Source organism: Mauremys mutica, chromosome 18 (genome assembly GCF_020497125.1).
Source record: "Mauremys mutica isolate MM-2020 ecotype Southern chromosome 18, ASM2049712v1, whole genome shotgun sequence".
In the NCBI taxonomy this organism is placed as follows: Eukaryota; Metazoa; Chordata; order Testudines; family Geoemydidae; genus Mauremys; species Mauremys mutica.
In genome coordinates this window covers 10,117,774-10,133,603 of record NC_059089.1, presented here as the reverse complement: position 1 = coordinate 10,133,603, position 15,830 = coordinate 10,117,774, and the positions used below count along the sequence as shown (strand labels likewise).

Sequence of the window (15,830 nt, the reverse complement as noted above, 5' to 3'; positions counted from 1 at the left end):
TGTGACACACCTTTTAACATAGAAATCGCTAGCTACCTGTTACATTTATACCTCAGTGTTAACTGATTACCCACTGTATTGCATCCTACTGTGTTGTACCCCACTATTGAAACTCCCTTACTGTTCACCAAAAAGAAACCCCTCCCCAATTGTCTACCTTAACAACCCCATACCCCTCACTATTGAATTTTCCCTGTTTTTGTATTTTCTTAATAAAGTTTATTTTGCACCCCACCCGTGTGGTAATTGCTCCCCAAGATCCCATATACCTGCTGGCAGGGACATCCCCGACTCCCCACTTGGTCAAACGAGTACAAACATGGAGTGAGCCCACTGATGTTAGTGAAGTCACTGCGGGGTAATCAGGGCTGGACTAATGCATAGGCAAGCTGGGCATGTGCCTACGGCCCAAATTCAGGGAGGAGGAGGGAGGGATTGTTGTTTTGTTTTGTTTTGACCATGATATAGTGAGGACCAAGCAAAATGTGACTGAATGGCATTGTGAGCTGGTGTGCGGGGTTACAGCACTGCTCAGGTTTGGCCCAGCCACCCCTCCATCATAATGGGGGGGTAGCTGGGCCAAATGTGCGTGGCCAAGTGACCTGGCATGTGGGGTTGCAGCCACCACTCAGGTTTGACCCAGCTGCCCCCACACCACGACTACAGAATAAACACCTGCTTCTGGGGTAAGTACTGGGGGACTCTCCTGCTGCCAGCGCTACCTCTTTGGAGAGAAAAGCGGCCCCTGCTTCTGGAGAAGGGAAGGATACCTCATGGCATGGCTGGTGAATCCCCTGGAAGGGGAGGATGGCCCTGCCACTTGCATTCCAAGTTGGCAGAGGCCATTTTGGGAGACACCTTGGGACACGGATCGCTTTAATCTGGCCCTGAGGGCAGGTTTAAGGGTTAGCGCATAGTCGTCAACCATGCAGCGCGGGGCCCAATGGTCACATCACCGTAGGCTTTTATTTTGAATCAGAAAACATTTTTTTTAAAAACCCCATGCATCTCTGTGTCCCGCAGCAAGAGGCGGCTATGGAAGCGACATGTCCCATCAGCAGCCCCTCCAGCACTGGCACACGCCCAGCGGCTGCGGCCCCTGCAGGATGGGGAAGGAAACTTCTACTAGCAGCAGCCTTTGCTGGCCATGCTCAGATGCTGCGGCATTTTTGCAATGGGCTTGCAGGGCGGGTGGCTGAGGTGACAGGGGGCATGCAGGGTCAAGTGCCCCCCCACCCCCAATTGGCCTGCCCAGGGGGCAGCCGGGCCTGGGTGGGGGGGTGGCTCGCCCCTGCTACCACCTCCCCAGCTAGGTTCTCTCAGGCAGCTGCTGTGCTGCACAACCCGGAGCAGCCAGCTTCAGCTAGTGTGAGAAGTGGCTCCATCCCACTCCCCACCCAGGCCTGGCTGCCAGGGAGAGCGGCCACCCATGCCAGAGGGGAGTGCAGTGGGAGAAGGACAGAGCCTCCCCCCGCCTGCAGGTAACGTGGGGCAGGGAGAATGTGATGGACACAGACTGGGCTGCAGGATGGTGGTGGGGTCACTGGGCAGAGGAGACATGGGGGGGGTTCACATGTCCTTCCCTTTAGAGCGTGCCCCCCCACTATGGGGGAGGAGCATGAGCCATCTATGTCTGGGAGCCCTATAAGAATTGGGGCTGACTGCCAGGGATGGGGTTAGACACGTGCAACCCATGCAATTGCATCAGCCCTGAGCCGGGGAAGGGGCCCCCTTGCCACGGTGACTGAGAGGGGTTCTTGTGAAGGTGGGTGCAGGAATTGAGCGGGACAAGGTAGGCGACAGGGGCAGATGAATAGCTGGTGCAGGCTCAGGGCTGCTTGGCCGTACAACATATACCCAGTGCAGCCGCAGCTGTGGTTTGGGGCCTGCTGGAACCCCTAGGAAGAGCCGTGCGCAGGGAGGGGGACTCCAAAAGGGTGGCTCTGCCGCAATGGCGTCGCCAACGTGGGATATTTGTGTGGGCAGGTAATTCCAGGGGGGCTGGGAGGGATGGGGGGCCCACATCCCCCCAACCCTGCAGCCGGCATGGCCAGGGGCTCCCTGCGGCCTGGGCGTGCACCTAGCTCTGGGAGGAGACGCTGCTCTCCAGCGCTCCTGGCTCCCTTCCAGGTCCTTCCGCCCCACGCCGGGCCCGACTCCCCCAGGTGGCGGGCCTACCTTTTCTGAAGATCTCCTCTAGTGCCGCCAACCACCCGCTCGTGAGCAGGAGCACCAGGCGAGCAGAGCAGAGCAAGCCCCACACCCCGACCCCACTCCCCAGCAGGAGCGCTGGTGGGGCGGGCAGAGTGGGACGAGCCCCCCCCGTTCCAACCTCACTTCCCGGCAGTAGTCACCCAGGCCCGCGTGTGGCTGCGCCCCTGCTCTGCAGGGATGTCAGACAAGTGGGACCGCTAATGGCAGAGCCTCCATTTTGGTTGGAAGCCCCCCCCCACCCCATGCTGCCTCCCGCTCTGACTCCAACTCTGCTGGCAGCAGCAGCTGTGGTTTGCGGCTCTGACTCCCGCGGCAGCAGGTCTGGATTTGGCAGAAGCAGTGGTGATGGCTCTTGCAGCAGCAGCGCTGGTGCAGGGCCCGGGCCAGAGGGAGCAGACAGCAGGGCCTGGAACTGGGTGGGGGTGTTAGGATGGACGGGGGAGCAGAGCAGGAGGTGCAGAGGCAGGGATGAGTGGGGTGGGGGGTGAGGGAAGTGAGCATGTGGGACTTGTGGTGGCATAGGGAGGCCCACAATAAAAACCTGCACCCAGGGCTGGCCTTAGGGAAAATGGCACCCTGGACGAATGTGTATTTTGGTGCCCCTGGGCCCTGTGGGCTCCCACTCCCCCTTTGCACCCTTAACCCTTGCGCCCCTAACACCTGCACCCACATGGGGAAACTGACCTGGATGCATGGAGCGGCTGGCATTGCTGCTTGCTTCCCCACTTTGAACACTGCTCCTCCGTGCACCCCTTGGGGGCTGGAGGGGGGCTAGGAGCGAAGTCAGGACTCCCTGTATCCGGGTCACTTTGCCCTCCCCTGACGCAGCCAGGTGGGAAGAGAGCAGCAGCTTGCTGATGCTCACCTCACAGCACAGACCAGGTGGGGAAAGTGACCTGAACGCACGGAGTGCTTGGTGTTGCTCCTTGCTCCTCCCCATACAGTCCTCTGGGGGTTTGGAGGAACGTGGGGGGGGAGCAGTATTTGTGTGTCACCGCTCCCCCACGGATGCCCCTGCCTCCCAGTGCTGACCTGCCAGCTGGGAGCAGTTTCTGACTCTGAACTGGCAGTGCACACTTCTGTACAGCACCCCGCTTCACCATGGTGCCCCAGGGCAGTCACCATGGCGCCCCTCTCCTAAGGCCGGCCCTGCCTGAATCAATGCTCATCTTTTTGCTCCTCTGCCACAGGGAGAGACGGAGACGCGTGGTGGGGGGGGGAGGTTGGACATGGAGTCCAGCCAGCATTTGCTCACCTACCTGACTGCTAAATCTTCCACTGGGACTCATACCAGCACAAAGAGGGGAGATTGTGGCCTGTTCTGCCTCACAAGGCACGAGCAGGCATGGGCTGAGCGATGGGACTTTCTAGTGCAGGTTTAGCCTGAGATCGTCTCAGTGCTCTTCTGTTTGCACCATCACCCTATTTAGACATGCCCCTTCTGCAGCCACAGCACTGCTGGCAGAGGGAGCACCCCTCTCTTGTACTCCCCAGGGGAGCCAGACCAATAATATCCCTGGCTGCCCAGGGTGCACTCTGCCCACAGTGTTCACAATGCAGGGCCAGGCACATTTGGGCTTTAATGCTATTGAACTGACTTGTGCGTACAAACAAATCTGAGATGGGGAAATCATTGAGCAGCCTTTACTTTATTGACAGAGGGGAAGGTTCTCCAGAGGCAGAGGCAGCATCTGAGGGTAGTGAGTCACTAACACCACAGGAAGAATTGCATGGCAGCGGTAGGAGCTGTCTGTGGTGCTTCTGGGAATGGAATCAAGCGACAGTGGAGCCATGTAGGAGAGGAGACGTAACCTAGACAGAGCTGGCTGACATTTTTCAAACTACGAGTTTCTCTGTGGACAAACAGCTTTTGAAAAAAAATATGAAAATGTTCATGAAATATCATTGATGTGGTTGTAATGTTTTGTTTGGCAGGAAAAAAATCATATATTTTTTAATGGTTTCAGCAATTCTTTTTGAAAATGTTCTCAGGCTAATGACTACATTTTTTTTCTTTACAGAAAGCCAGGGTTTTTTTTTAAATGATAAAATAAAATAACATTGTCTGATATCAGGGAGAGGAATGAAAAAAAAATCTGCAAAAATTTAAAAACACAAAAGCAGAAATGGGTTAATTTAGAACCCATTGCAATGAAAACAACTTAGAAGTTTCATTTCCCCTCAACAAAACTATTTTAATCTTTTTTACTAGCTGTAGTCCTAGTGCACTGCGCTAGGTAAGTGTGTACGATGATGTCTGCCCCCTAGTGGCTGGTGCATAAGGAAAAGAGCTTTACTGTCATCTCCAGATAAATGTTCATTATGCCAGGCCTATAATGCTATGTAAGAGCTAAGTATAATTATTATAACTGCCTCTCTGATTGGCTACATGGGCCTAATTTTCATCTCAGACAACCAGTAGGAGTACTTGTGCCCTTTGCCTGAAGCCCAGTTCACCCCATCAGCATAGCTTTCATAGGCTCCACTCAGGTATAATCCGTTCAGGTTGGACATATGACAATCCCGGTACCACCAGGCCCCTTTAAAGGTTATAGCACAGTTAGTTATAGAGAAGTCGTTGTCTCTGTCTTGGGTTGTAAACATCATGCCGTTGTGGTCAGTTAAGGAATCCCCTGTAGAAACAATTGGGTTTTTTTATTACATGTTTTTACAGAGACCAGGTGGGTGAGATAATCTCTTATTGTTTATTTTTTACATTTTATAGTTCAGTTCTCCCTTCACCACTCAGCAGAACTCTCCCTCGGGTGCAGGCGAGAGACTGCAGTTCTACTTCCAGTGAGGAACATTTTTCATCAGGCCATATTTTGATCTCAGTTACACAACTATAGCTCCAGAGTAACTCATTGCAGTCAATGTGCTTAGTCCTTCAGTGTCCTGAAGTCAGTTTGCAACATTGTGTGGTATAATGTGAGCCCACTGTGCTCCTAAACTAACAGCTTAGCCGAGAGCCTGCTGAGGATTCAGGATCATAGAATCACAGAATCATAGAAATGTCGGTCTGGAAGGGATCTTGAGAAGTCATCAAGTCCAACACCCTGGGCTGAGGAAGCGCCAAGTAAATCTAGACTGTCCCTGCCAGGTGTTTCCCCAACCTATTCTTAAAAACTTCCAGTGATGCAGATTTCACAACCTCTGTTAGAAGCCTATTCCAGAGCTTAACTACCCTTATACTTAGAAATTAATTCTAATTTAGATCTCTTTACCACAGATTAAGTCCATAACTTCTTGTCCTACCTTCAGAGGACATAGAGAACAATTGATCACAGTCCTCTTTATAACATCCCTTAACATATTTGAAGACCATTACCAGATTCCCCCCTCAGTCTTCTTTTCTCAAGACTATACATCACTAGTTTTTTAACTTTTCCTCATAGGTCAGGTTTTCTAAACCTTTTATCATTTTTCTTGATCTCCTCTGAACTCTCTTCAATTTGTACACATCTTTTCTAAAGTGTGGTGCCCGGAATTGGACACTGTTCTCTGGCTGAGGCCTCACCAGTGCTGAGTAGAGCAGGACAATTACCTACTGTTTCTAAAGTGACACAGTCTTGCAAACACACCCAGAATGGTATTAGCTTTTTGTGCAACTGCATCACATTGTTGACTCATATTCAATTTGCGATCCACTCTAAATCCCAGTTCTTTTTCAGCAGTACTACCACCAAGCCAGTTATTCTCCATTCTGAAGTTGTGAATTTGATTTGTCCTTCCTAAGTGAATCCCTTTGCACTTGTCTTCTCCAATTTGCCAAGGTCATTTTGCATTCTAATCCTGTCCTCCAAAGTGCTTACAACCCCTCCCAGCTTTGTGCCATCTGCAGATTTTATAAGCATATGCTCCACTCAATTATCCAACTCGTTAATGAAAATATTGACTACTACCAGACCCAGGACTGACCCCTGCAGAACCCCATTAGATACACGCTCCCAGTTTGACAGCAAACCATTGATAACTACTCTTTGAGCACTGTCTTTCAACCAGTTATGCTCCCACTTTATGGTAATTTCATCCAGATGGCATTTCCCTAGCTTGCGTATTCCAAATGTCATGTGGGGTTTTGTCAAAAGTGTTATTAAAATCAAAATATGTCACATCTACTGCTTTCCCCTTATCTGCTAAGCCAATAACCTTGTCAGGAAGGGAATTAAGTCTAAAATGGCTGGTCCCCCTGGTTACTTCCTCCACAAAATGGTGTCCCCATTACATTCCAAGGACTTATCAGAAATGTTGTGTTTTTCTGTATTATTTTTCTAACAAACATCTCGGTAGTTAAAGTCCCCCATTACCATAATACACCTGTACCAAGAGGTCACTTCAATTTTTTACCCTTTTTCTCTTTACCCAGAGACTATCAATTGGTCTGCTTCTCGCCTCCTCCTGGAGCAGAGAACAAGTGTATATACTCTGGCTGTATAATTCAACACCGCCTCCCTTTTTATCCTGCTTGTCCCTCCTAAACAAGCTAAATCCCACTATACCAACATTCCAGTAATGAGACTTATCCCACCCAGTTTCTGTGATGCCACTTAAGTAGTAATTCTACTATTATACTAATCCTTCCAGTTCTTCCTATTTATTCCCCATCCGCCTGCAATTTACATACAGGTATCTCAGATCTTGAGCAGATTCCTCGACTGATTTCCCACTCCTTCCTCCTCGGACCCTACTTGCCCCCCCACAGATCTAGCCCTCTGTTAAGGTGGCCCTTTTTTATGCTTAGCTGTTGGCTTTTGTCACCTGGACTTTTAAATCTAGTTAAAAGGCCTGCTCCCTCCTTGCCTTGTCAGTGTGCCTAAGCAATCCTGCAGTGATGTGTAGCAGGCTTTGCATGCCACAGAATATTCCTGTCTCTGGTATCCGGAAGTCCGGATGCATAGTTTGCATGAAATGGGGCATATCTACCGACCCAATGACTTGTACTAATCCTGATGTGCCTACTTAGATTAATTCAGATATTTCTATGGGGCATTAAAGCTAATGTAGAAAAGCAACCAGCACGAGGTAGGATATCCATATTATACTATATGTTTTGTTGTCACTAGACCTTGTATTCCTCCTATAATACTACAGTTGCAGAATAACTGATGTTTCCTGAAAGAGATCACTTCCACAGATCACCTCGCCTTTGCTTCTGCCATAGAATATTCGGCATCACATTTTTCCATCTGCCACAAGGGTAAAGGACGAGATCAGAACCTACCTGCAGTGCCATTAACAAACTCTCCAAGGATCAGCTTGTATCTCTCGGACTCCCCTGCAATTTTGAATGATCTGTATATAGCAAATTGATAGTTGAAGTCAAAATCTCTGAGATCGACGCGAAGCTCCTGGGGACCTTTAGAAAACAATTTGAAAGCAAAATGTTCAGCACCTTCTATTAGTGTTTATTACTATTAATGTTTGTTTTTATCGCAGGAGCCTCTAGAGGCCCCAATCACGAATCAGGCTTCATTATGTTGGGACCATTATGAAAATCTAGTTTGAATTGCCTGCATCACACACATCACAGAGTTTCACCCACTGATTCTTGCATCAAGCCAATATCTTCATATTGACCTTTATCAATTCAATTTCCACCCACCAACCTAACCTCCCTATTAAAAACCTGCTCCGTGTTATGCTTTGCTAAGGTCGTTCAGAATCTATGACCTCATCCGCGCTGTAACATCCCTTATTGCCGTACTGTGGGCGAACCACCAGAGGACCAAATGCTGCTCCATGAATCATGACTGGAGCCAGCCCAGCTACCACAGCATTATTGGTTTCAATAGCTTTGTGTGGCAGGGCTATAAGGAACAGGAAGGGGTGTCTGGAGCTGAAGTGTTACCTCTACCAATAGTACAACTCTATACTCTGTAACCATGGTTAAAGTGTGGGAACAAAGCTTGGTGGAAAAGGTTGCAGTTAGGAAAAGAACACATCAGTGATGTCTTTACCAAGGGATGTTAGCAGGTGGATATTGTCATTCCCCAGCCAGAATTCTGACAGCCGGCTGCCAAAACCTCTCTTGTACGAACTCCAGTCACGGTAAAAATCCACAGAACCATCCACCCGTCTCTGGAACACCTGCAGGGAAACAGGAGGTTCTTAGCTGGGAAATCCCACATTGGTTTCCATCCTACGTTGAGCAGGAGACCAGAAACTCTGAGACTGTAAATCACTGGATGAAATTTAACGGGGTCAGATCTATTTCAGCCTCAGATGACTATCGCTGATGGATGTTTGTCCCACAGGATCATATTGAATCTTGGCAGCAACAGCACTAGATTAAAGGATCACATGGTCTGAAATCTACAGCACTGGGCTAGCAATCAGGAGGCCTGGGTTCTATACCCAGTTCTGCCACTTGGGCAAGTCACATCACCCCTGCTTTCTGTGCGGCCCTTTGTCTGCCTTGTCTATGGAAACTGTGAGCTTTAAGGGACAGGGGCTGTCACTCTGTGCGTGTGTTCAGCACCCAGCACAATGGGACCCTGATCTTCATCAGATTCTCTAGGCACGAGATATAAATAAGCAGAATAATAAATTGGAAGGTTTAAATGTGATGTACATACAGGGTTCAAACCCCTCATCTCCTCAGCTCCCTAAAACGTTCTCTCCTCTCATACTCAGGGGCTGCCTGAGCGATAGAGCAGCTGAGGCACCAGGCCTGTGACAGAAGTGGAAGGAAGAAGGAATTCTGGTTCCAGAGTCTGGGCAGCTATTGAGGAGGCTCTGAGAGCAGGCAGAGAATAGCCAGGAGAAGGGAAACCTGGTTAACTGTGTCAGACCAGTGACAAATGTCCCCTCAGACTGGGTCTTTTAGAGTCTAAAGCTCTGGGTTCCCACCATGAAACCCACTGTGTTCACAACCAAGGTGTCTCCACAACCAAGGATTAGGAGGAGTAGAAGGGCTCATAGGTGCCAACTTTCCCCAGCGCCGGTGGGTGCTTGTGCCCTCCCGCTCCCCCGGCCTGGCCCCGCCCCACCCCACCCTTTCCTTGCCCCTACCCTGTGCCCATTCCAACCCTTTCACCAAAGTCCACACCCCAACTCCGCCCCCTCCCTGCCCCTATTGGACCCCTTCCCCAAATCCCCGCCCCAGCCCCGCCTCTTCCCCCAGCGCGCCGTGTTCCCCCTCCTCCCCCCTCCCTCCCAGCCACGCGAAACAGCTATTTCGTGGCGCAAGTGCTGGGTGCTAGGGCGAAAAAGCAGGCATGCGGCATGCTCAGGGGAGGAGGCGGAGGCAGAGCAGAGGCAAGCTGGGCAGGGAGTTGCCAGTGGGTGCTGAGCACCCACCAATTATTCCCCATGGGTGCTCCAGCCCCGGAGCACCCTCGGACTCGGTGCCTATGGGTTCAGGAAGTGTTTGTGTTTTTGTTCAGCTAACCATGGTGATCTGACAGTTTCAGAGTTTCCGTCTTCATGCTTTTCTACTATCTACAACCCACTGGTTAAGGGCCACCTCCCATTCTTGGGACAAAAAACTGTTTGTTGTTCAAGAAAAAATATCCAGTGAGTTTCATTATGCTCTGTTCTTACAATCCATCCTCCACCATCTGTATTCATGTCACACAGCACGGTCATGGCATTACAGTCATGGGGGTAGATGGTGTACCAGTCGCTCTGGACGTTGCCTCTAGCTAACAACTCCTTGCAGTTCTTTGCTCCTGGTCAAAAGAGGAATTAAAATATGTAAATTCATTGTATTAACGCTCTGCTTTATGTTGCAGCAAGGGCCAGAACAATTGCAGAATCAGGTAACTGGAAAAGAATCTTTGAGTCATCTCCTCTCCTCCCCACTGTAGCGTTTGGGAATTGGGTACTATCCCTTTCAATAGTTTGTGGTCCCTCTGTGTTCTATCTTTGGAAACCTACCACAGCAGCAGCGTATGTACCCATCTAGGCTTTTCATGCTCTCTGTAGTTGGCAAACCAAATTATTTAGACTCCAATGTGCCAGTGTGGTTGTATTAAGTTTATTTGAAGGAGGAAAAGATGCAACCACCTGCCCAACCCCCTGTGTTCTGTGTGATACCAGCTCAACCTGAACAGAGGATTGGCTCAAAGCATCATGAAAACTCATGGAAACTGAAATGTGCACAAAGATTTGTACTGCAAGTGCCTATGCAGCATTTTGAAATCTCTCTGTGAGTCTCTTTGACGATAGTTTGAGAACAGCAAATTGGGTAAATCACAGATGTATTTTTTTGTAATTTGCCTATCTCTAATGGGTTTTCATGTTTGGGTCTCTGGATGGAATGAGATGACATTTAGTGGTCATAAGAAACACTCACCTTTCTTACACTGCATGTTCTCCAGCACTTCCTCTCCTAGTCATGAAAAGAAACAAAATAGAAAGTGAAATGGAACCAGAAAATGTTCTACTGTCTTTTAAATTATGTAATTGGCCAACAGTGACCGCTGGGATAGCAAAGTACTAGTTATCTTGAAAATGCTCTAGACAGGTTTTATTTGTGAAAATCCAAGTGCTAATGGATTCACACACATCTCTGATCTGAGCCTTCCAGCCTGAACCATCGAGACGGCTCTCATTATGTAGCCAACACTATTTTGTAACCCTCTCATGAGGCACCTACTTGCACGGCTAAGAATTAGTCCTTAATAGACTAAATTAATTACTGGTCAGTACATAGGAGCAATGCCCACAAAGTCAGGGGAGTTGCATATGCTTACACTAGCTGTGAATTTGACTCAATATTAAAAAAAAAAATTCCAAGTGACAATGGGAGAATATCAGTTAAATAAAGTACTAGCAGAAAAAGGGTAATTCCTTTAACTGGACATTTAAACAAGATCCATTGTTTTGTGATTCGTACTCCGCACTCCCAGTATGTTGGAAATATAAAGAGAGGTAGGAGAAGGTAACCTTTTCTAGATCTACAGATTTCACTTACATTTCAGCTGTTCTCTCTAATACCAAAGGTCATCTGGCTAGCATTGTTCCGGATGTCACAACACATGGATGGCCACCTGTTTTTGTAGGTGGGGCTATTTCTCTCTTTGTAGATCCCAAATCTTACAGGGGAATCAGTGGGCTTGATATTGTGGACATGGTAACTATTCAAGAGGCAAGCTTCTTAAGCCACTTAATGTTTAGTGCTGCAGAAATAAAGCTGAAAGGATGTGCTCAGTATAAAGGAGAGTGCAGAGGGTCTCACCAGGTATTCCAGGGCGTCCAGGGTCTCCCGGGTCTCCTTTACTTCCTAAAATAAGAACTCAGAATGAAATCCTTGTTTTGCCTAGAGCTCACCTACATAATTCAAGATCTCACTACAGCGATCGCTTGGGTTTAATTATGTAGGGGGCTAGTTCAAGGCCTATCCACCACCTACACTCTGCACAATCTGTTAAAGTTGGTGTTTTGTGGGACTTTGATGCATTTACAATGTTGCCAACAATCATGAGTCCCATGATAACTATTGTTTTCCTTAAAGCCCAAGCTCCTGGGGTCAAATGGATATGACACGATTTCAGCCTTCAGTCTTAAAGAAAAAATAAGTTTCTACCCCATTGAGGCTTTGGAGAAAGCTTCAAAATGTGACCCCAGTGCACCCTAAAGGTTCAAAAAGCAGAAGGCAATAAAAGAACATCACATCTATTATTTTTACATAATCTCATGATTCTAAAACCAGTCTCCTGATTTTTGATGAACCTGACTAAAGATTTTCAGAGATTTGGGGCTGGCAGTACTGCATTTATCTTATCTTGTCTTCTGCATTGGCTGAATTTCACCCTTATGCTATGTCTATACTGCAGTTGGGACCTATTCCCTGTGACTACATAGGACATTGTGACATATCAGACATTATAATTAGAGCTGGGTGAAATTTTTCCGGTTAATATTTTATTCACCGAAAAATGCAGTTTCGGGTCTCAAACAGTTCATGAATTTGGGTCACATTTGTTAAATACATTCAGCCAAGTAGAAGATTTTTCCACATACTCCTAAAGTTTTGTTTCAACATTTATGAAATGTTCAAACACTTTGTTTTGTCATTTGGCTATTAAACAAAAACAAAAAGGGGACACTTCTTGTTCAACCAGAACCAATTTCATTTCAGCTTCTGTTTGGCAAGAAGCTGGAAGGAAAAATTCTACAGTGAAACGGGGCGGGAGGGGGGATTGTTGCTCCCAATTTCTCTATCACCATGAATAGCATCATAAAGTGCCCTGCTCTGCAGTGAGAAGAATCAATTAAGGTCTCTCACCTTTCAGTCCCTGGGGGCCCGCAGCACCTGTTTGTCCTGAATGAACAAAAAATAAGATAGTAAAGACTGATCAGAGATACTGAGATCTTGACAGTGGATCAGATCTGAAGTTCTGTTGCAACAATAAACCCTTTATTGTCAAATATAGAGTGAAGGGAAGTTATGGTGGTTTTGGAGCCCAGATACTATAGGAATTGGTATTTTATAACTAGCTCTAATTGATATTTGATTAAAAACTTATTTCCTGTTCTTAGGTCACCTGTAGGAAAACACAGTTCTCTGCCCTTTGTTACTTTACCTTTTCGGCCAGCTTTCCCCGCCTTTCCAGGGATCCCCTGAGGTCCCCGTTGTCCTGAAAACACAGAAAACTGATTGTATATTTTTCAAGGTATTGTAAGTACTGAGTACATAATCCCCACCCACCATCCCAACCTGGAATTACAATATCCCATTTGTGTCGAAATTCAAATAATGTATCTGCATCTGGTTCCCTGAGTCCCTGATCTCTAAGGTCACACAGCGAGCCAGTGAGAGAGATGGGGAAAACACCAGAGGATTTGGTTGCCAGTCTGATACCCCAAAGGGAATGGACCATATTTCAGAGCTTGAAGCTCCAATCCCTCACCACTGGACATGGGGGATTGGCCATCTGAGTTGGGCAGAGTTTCCTCATATTGGGATCAAGGGGAATCTCCGAAATCTGAGCATATTACAAAAGTAATTACCATCCCTGGCTGATTCTCATTCAGTACCTGTATGTCCTGCAGCTCCTTGGTCTCCTCTGGGCCCTGCAGCACCCGGAATTCCAGGGCAGCCTTGGAGAATAATGAGTTTCTCGGTACTGTTGAGACCCACTACCCTCACCACTGGGGAAAGAAATGATCCATAAACAATGATTGTCAGGTTCTCAGGATTGGAAACATGTTGCAGAAATCCAGAGGCATAAACCCAGCAAATAGCCTAGACAGTTCCTGCATTTTCTTTTCTCTATTAGCAATGATATCCAACATTTTCTTCGGTTTTATGCATTTCAGAGACAATGCCTTAATATGAAAAGTTGGGGGTTATTACTATTAGTCTTTGTTTTCAGTTATAGTGAAAACAAAAGTTAAAAATAAGTTAATTAAAGTTTTGTATTTAAAATAAATCACTTCAGAGTTAATTTTGACGTACACCTCCCTCTGCAGTGTTTGCAACCCGACCATTGCAGCATTGTGTTAGCTCACGAGAATCACTTAACAAAATTAACTATAGAGAAACAAAAGTGACACTGATTAGTCGGTTCTCATTGTGCAAGTGAAATGAAATGCAGAGGAAAAACAAATAGCTGCCATTCAGCGAAGAAATTGTCCAAAAGTAAATTAATTTAAAAAACAGTTGCTGTTAGAAGCTCAGGAAATACATTTTAAAGAACTAAATATGTTTTTTAACCTAACAGTGCCCTCCTTATATTACACACATTGTGAGATTTAAAATTATTAATAGGCACATCAGTGGAGAAAAATAGGGACACACCTGTCAACTCCATTGAGCTCTATTGATGTGGAAATTTTGGAGGTAAACAAAATGGGGACATGGTTTATATTTCCTCTGATATAGGAACTCTGCCTCCCAATTTGGAACTTTTTGGGTAGAAATTGTACATAGCAAATGATTTTAAAATGATCATGAATGTAAGTAATGGAAATGTGAAAAGAAATACTGCTCTGAAATAATACTAAAATAAACCTTCAAATGCTGCTGGATTCTCAACCCAAAGCGCAGAAATCAATGTGTTGACACGGAAAGAGTTGTATAGTGGATTTGTGGTGATAGATACACAACAGTTGCGATTTTACAAATAATCATCTTAATTTGGTAAATGTGAATTTTAAAAAGCAGAGGGATCTGAAATCATAGGCTCACTCTGAGCTTTGAAGATTGAGATTTTATTTTCCAGAATTTAGGTCATCTGCCTGTGTGGGTCGGTCAGTCGCCAGATTGGAAATGCTTTGGCCCCAATATGGAGAGGAGATGGGAGCTTTAGACAGAGAGATTCCAGCAGCAGTGTAGAGAGGTTAGAAGACAGTAAATGGACATGAGGGAGAGGAGGTCAAGTCAATTTTTGAAGATTCTCAATAAAGACAAGAGACAACAATTTCACAACATTTTTTGCAAAAACTGTGTCCTATTTTTTGAACACCTCTCGTCTGTGATGGGCACTTATGCAATATAGAGTAATTTCTACAAAGGAATTTTGTGCAGAGAAGCTGTTCTTTTTATTATTTAAAAAGCACCACAAGCTGGCAAAGCACTTTATAGACATGTAGGACAAGAAACATTCCTGAACAGTTCCCAGTCCCCCAGGGTCCAGGTTGGCAAGAACCACACTATGAAACGCAGTTGGGAACAGGATTGTCTTTCACTCACCTGGGCAGGTGTCCTGAGCCTGACAAACCGCTGCTGCTAGACAGAGTAAAGAGAGGAGGGTTTTCTGGGCAGCTCTCCCCATGGCTAGTGCTGGGCTCTGCAATGGCAGCTCCACTTGTCTTCTCCTCACCTCCTCCTCTACTTTAGTATTTCAGTCCCTGTAAGCCTTTTATATGCAATAGCGAAGAGCCTACAGCAAATAAAGCTCTCTGCCTCCGGCATCTCAGCGCCTCCTTCCCACTCTCCACATTCCAGCAGTTTCCACTGAGATGTTTATGCTGCAGTGGTCACAACCATAGCTGATAAAATGGTCTGATAGAACATGTTCAGTACTGGACTGGCAGCCGTTGCTTCCCCGCAGAGCAAACATGGTATCGTGCAATGACGATTATTGAACAGAGCCAGTCTGAACCTTTGCTCGCAAAGTTAAGTCATGTGAATGTGTCTTCTGAAATATTAAAATACGGTGCTAAATAAAGAGCCCAAGCTGTCTTTCTCCATCCTTTCAAAGCCCCGTGTTGGCTTCAGTGGGAACCTTTGGGTGAACAAGGAGAGCAGGATTGGGTGAATTTACTAGCCAACTGCTCTGTTATTATTATTTGTATGACAGTAGCCACAGGAAACCTCACGTCAGATTGGACCCCTCTGTGCTGAATGCTGTGCAAACCCATAGTAGGAGACAGTAATAGAGGGATAGGTCCAGAAGTGACCATTGTTATCATCTTGTTTCACCTCCTCTATAACATAGGCCACCGCACTTCCCAAAAATAATTCCTAGGGCAGAGCTTTTAGAAAAACATCCAATCTAGATTTTAAAATGGTCAGTGATGGAGAATCCACGACAACCTTGGGAAATGGCTCCAGTGGTTAATCACACTCACCATTAAATATTTACAACTTCATTTCCAGCCTGAATGTGTCTAGCTTCAACTTCCAGCCATCTCTTTCCCAAACACCTTACAATCTAAATAGCCAA

At 46.7% G+C, this 15,830-nt stretch overlaps 1 protein-coding gene across 1 annotated transcript; it reads right to left on the bottom strand.

The window, feature by feature from the left end:
* Window positions 1–4,599: 4,599 nt before the first annotated feature.
* On the bottom strand, window positions 4,600–15,757 carry LOC123352498 (ficolin-2-like). The gene is made up of 9 exons (XM_044992700.1): window positions 15,750–15,757; window positions 14,855–14,979; window positions 13,198–13,311; window positions 12,744–12,797; window positions 11,396–11,431; window positions 9,757–9,884; window positions 8,172–8,301; window positions 7,436–7,570; window positions 4,600–4,847 (listed from the first exon to the last, which is right to left on the bottom strand). The coding sequence occupies exons 1-9, from the start codon at window positions 15,755–15,757 to the stop codon at window positions 4,600–4,602; spliced, it is 978 nt and encodes a 325-aa protein (XP_044848635.1).
* Window positions 15,758–15,830: the final 73 nt, after the last annotated feature.